Source organism: Lottia gigantea, assembly GCF_000327385.1.
Source record: "Lottia gigantea unplaced genomic scaffold LOTGIsca_69, whole genome shotgun sequence".
Classification (NCBI taxonomy): domain Eukaryota; kingdom Metazoa; phylum Mollusca; class Gastropoda; family Lottiidae; genus Lottia; species Lottia gigantea.
In genome coordinates this window covers 707103-709802 of record NW_008710347.1, presented here as the reverse complement: position 1 = coordinate 709802, position 2700 = coordinate 707103, and the positions used below count along the sequence as shown (strand labels likewise).

General features: G+C 32.9%; 1 protein-coding gene across 1 annotated transcript; it reads left to right on the top strand.

Moving 5' to 3' along the window:
* Window positions 1–652: 652 nt before the first annotated feature.
* On the top strand, window positions 653–2700 carry LOTGIDRAFT_235760 (hypothetical protein; the record flags this gene model as incomplete). Its single annotated transcript, XM_009065288.1, has 5 exons — window positions 653–794; window positions 956–1104; window positions 1380–1439; window positions 1745–1835; window positions 2009–2700. 5 exons carry the CDS (start codon window positions 653–655, stop codon window positions 2188–2190), a joined length of 624 nt encoding a protein of 207 aa, XP_009063536.1. The 3' UTR covers window positions 2191–2700.

The following is a 2700-nucleotide window of genomic DNA, read 5'->3' as shown; positions in this document are numbered from 1 at the left end:
AACAAATTTAAGTTCTAGACAATGTCGTAAATATCAAAGACTTTTTATCAGTACAAAAACACGTGCGTCTGTTTGTAAACATCAAAGTACAAAATTGCAGATATTAGAAATAGGTAATTTCAGGGACAACTGTCAATTTCCAAATATTTGTACACATTATATTCATATCTCTCTCCAAATAAGTAAGCATGAAATGTATGTGTACTCTTTAAATTGTGCAACGTATCTCATGGCGTGTGGCAATGAGATACGTTGCACATTGTCTAACTCTAAGACACAATATTCATTTATTCAGGTTGGAAGGGAGGCATTCAAGTATTTTGAGTGGCGGCTTTTAAATATATGGAAAAGATTCTTTTTTTCTGAAATATATGCTCAGCCCTCCAAAGTCTAGGAAGGTGCTACAGTGTCTCTGTGAGTAAGATGCACGCTAACGTGAGCTGTAAGAATGGGGAAGACCCAGAATTCAGCTAGTACAGACTATGCACATTAAGATCTCTCAATCACTTTTGTTTTGCATAAATACGACTTTGTAAAAGTTTGGACTAGGGGCATTCTAATATGATTGAAATGATTGGAGACTACTTTTTATGCTTCTTCTAACTTTAATTAGATATGGCAATTATTTTTTTTTAGACTGAAGTGAATTGTTATGTCTTGGCGAGGTGGAGGAGGAGGAAGAGGTGGGGGGTTTAGAGGTGGAGGTGGTAGGGGTGGTGGAGGATTCAGAGGAGGAGGAAGAGGTGGTCGAGGAGGATTTAATCGTGATCAAGGTCCACCTGAATCAGTTATAGGTAAGTCCAAAGTTAAAATATAACTTTTAGGCTAAACAAATATTGCATGTTCAGTTTAAAAGGAATTGGGGTCATGTTCATAGTTTTTCAATTTTACTTTAAAAGGAAATTAACCTGAGAAAACATATCTTGATAACAGTGAAATAATTTTTCTTTTGCAGAACTGGGAGAATATGTTCATCCTTGTGAAAGTGATATTGTTTGTAAATGTACCAATGAGAAAGTACCATATTTCAATGCTCCAGTATTTATAGAAAATAAACAGCAGATTGGTAAAGTGGATGAAATTTTTGGACCAATTAAAGATTTTGTATCCTTTTGTCATATTCATGTAATTTTTATCCAACATGACTAAAATCACTGTTGATCATGGATAAATGTATATTTTGTGATTGATAAATGAATACTTAAAAATTCTTTATTTTCTATCAGATGAATCAAAATTATGACTGCTATATGAAATGAGTGTGGATAATATCTTAGAAAATGTTGTTTGAATTTATCTGACAGAAGATAATGCTAGTAGGATCATAGCTAATAAATGACCTATGTTATTTATAAAGATATTTCCTTAACTTTGATTAGTTTTTTTCTGTTAAATTATCAGATGGTATGAAAGCAAAATCCTTTTCTAAAGAAACTAAGGTAAGTAAATATCTTGAATAGTCTTTATGAAACCAAAGTGTCCTTTCTAATTTTATAGTATTGTTCTTTATCATCTAACTGATAATACATGGCAATGATAGTCTTATGTTTTCTGCACCTTATTTGGCTCTTAATGATTCACAAAGCATGTGTCAAAGCAATTTGTCTACTTTCAGTTTACAGTTTTCAGTTTTTTCCCCATGTGTGCCTTTGATTTCATCCTTTTTTTCATGTCACTAACAAATAAAATATTTTTCTTTCAATGTTTGCCATAATTTTTGAAAATATTTCTGTTTTTTTTTTAGTTTTTCATTGATCCTTATAAATTGTTACCATTACAAAGATTTTTACCTCAACCTAAAGGCTCTGTACAGAAAAGAGGTGGAGGAAGGGGAGGTAAGAGGAGTTTTCCTTAAAACCTACTTAGAAATAGTCCTCCAAAAACATATCTTACACACTTACTTATGTGTAGTGGATATCAGAAGATATTAGTAAATATATGGAATCGATGACCTATCAATAATCATTATCATGGCTGGAAGTATAAAATTTATTGCCCTATATTTCAGGAGGAAGAGGTAGAGGAGGAGGACGTGGTAGTTTTGGTGGTAGAGGAGGAGGACGTGGTGGTTTTGGTGGTAGAGGAGGAGGACGCGGTGGTCGAGGAGGAGGCGGCAGCTATGGTCGTGGTGGCGGAGGAGGATTTGGTCGTGGAGGAGGAGGTAGTTTTAGAGGAGGACGTGGCCGATAGATTGCTGCGGTGAATCATTTTAATAACTATTTCGGAAATGTATATAAAGAATCAATTTTATGTTAAAATGAGTATCCACAGGAAATAATGTAAGATATGTCATTCAAGAGCTATTTTGATGACCGGATGTTCCATCGTCTAAATTGTGAAAAGTTTCAGAAAGTGAAAGCTCCAATTTGTGCGTATGCAAAGATAATGAGCTTTTATATGGTTAATTTTGTGTTGATGATATGGGTTGCAATGTTTTTCATTCATTTTTTTTTGTATGAAAGATTTCATGATAACAATAATTATGTTATTATCATTGGATTAATGATTTATGTCTCTCATAATTTAATCATCTTCTTCATATTTCTAAGAATTGTTGCATACTATTATGATTGTTCAAATTTTATCAATTTGAAATGAATCCAGACAAAATGTGTTGGTCATTGAAAGATATTCTGTCTGAGACATGGTCAGTTATTTGGTTAATCATATGATAATAAATAATCAACTTGTACAATAATT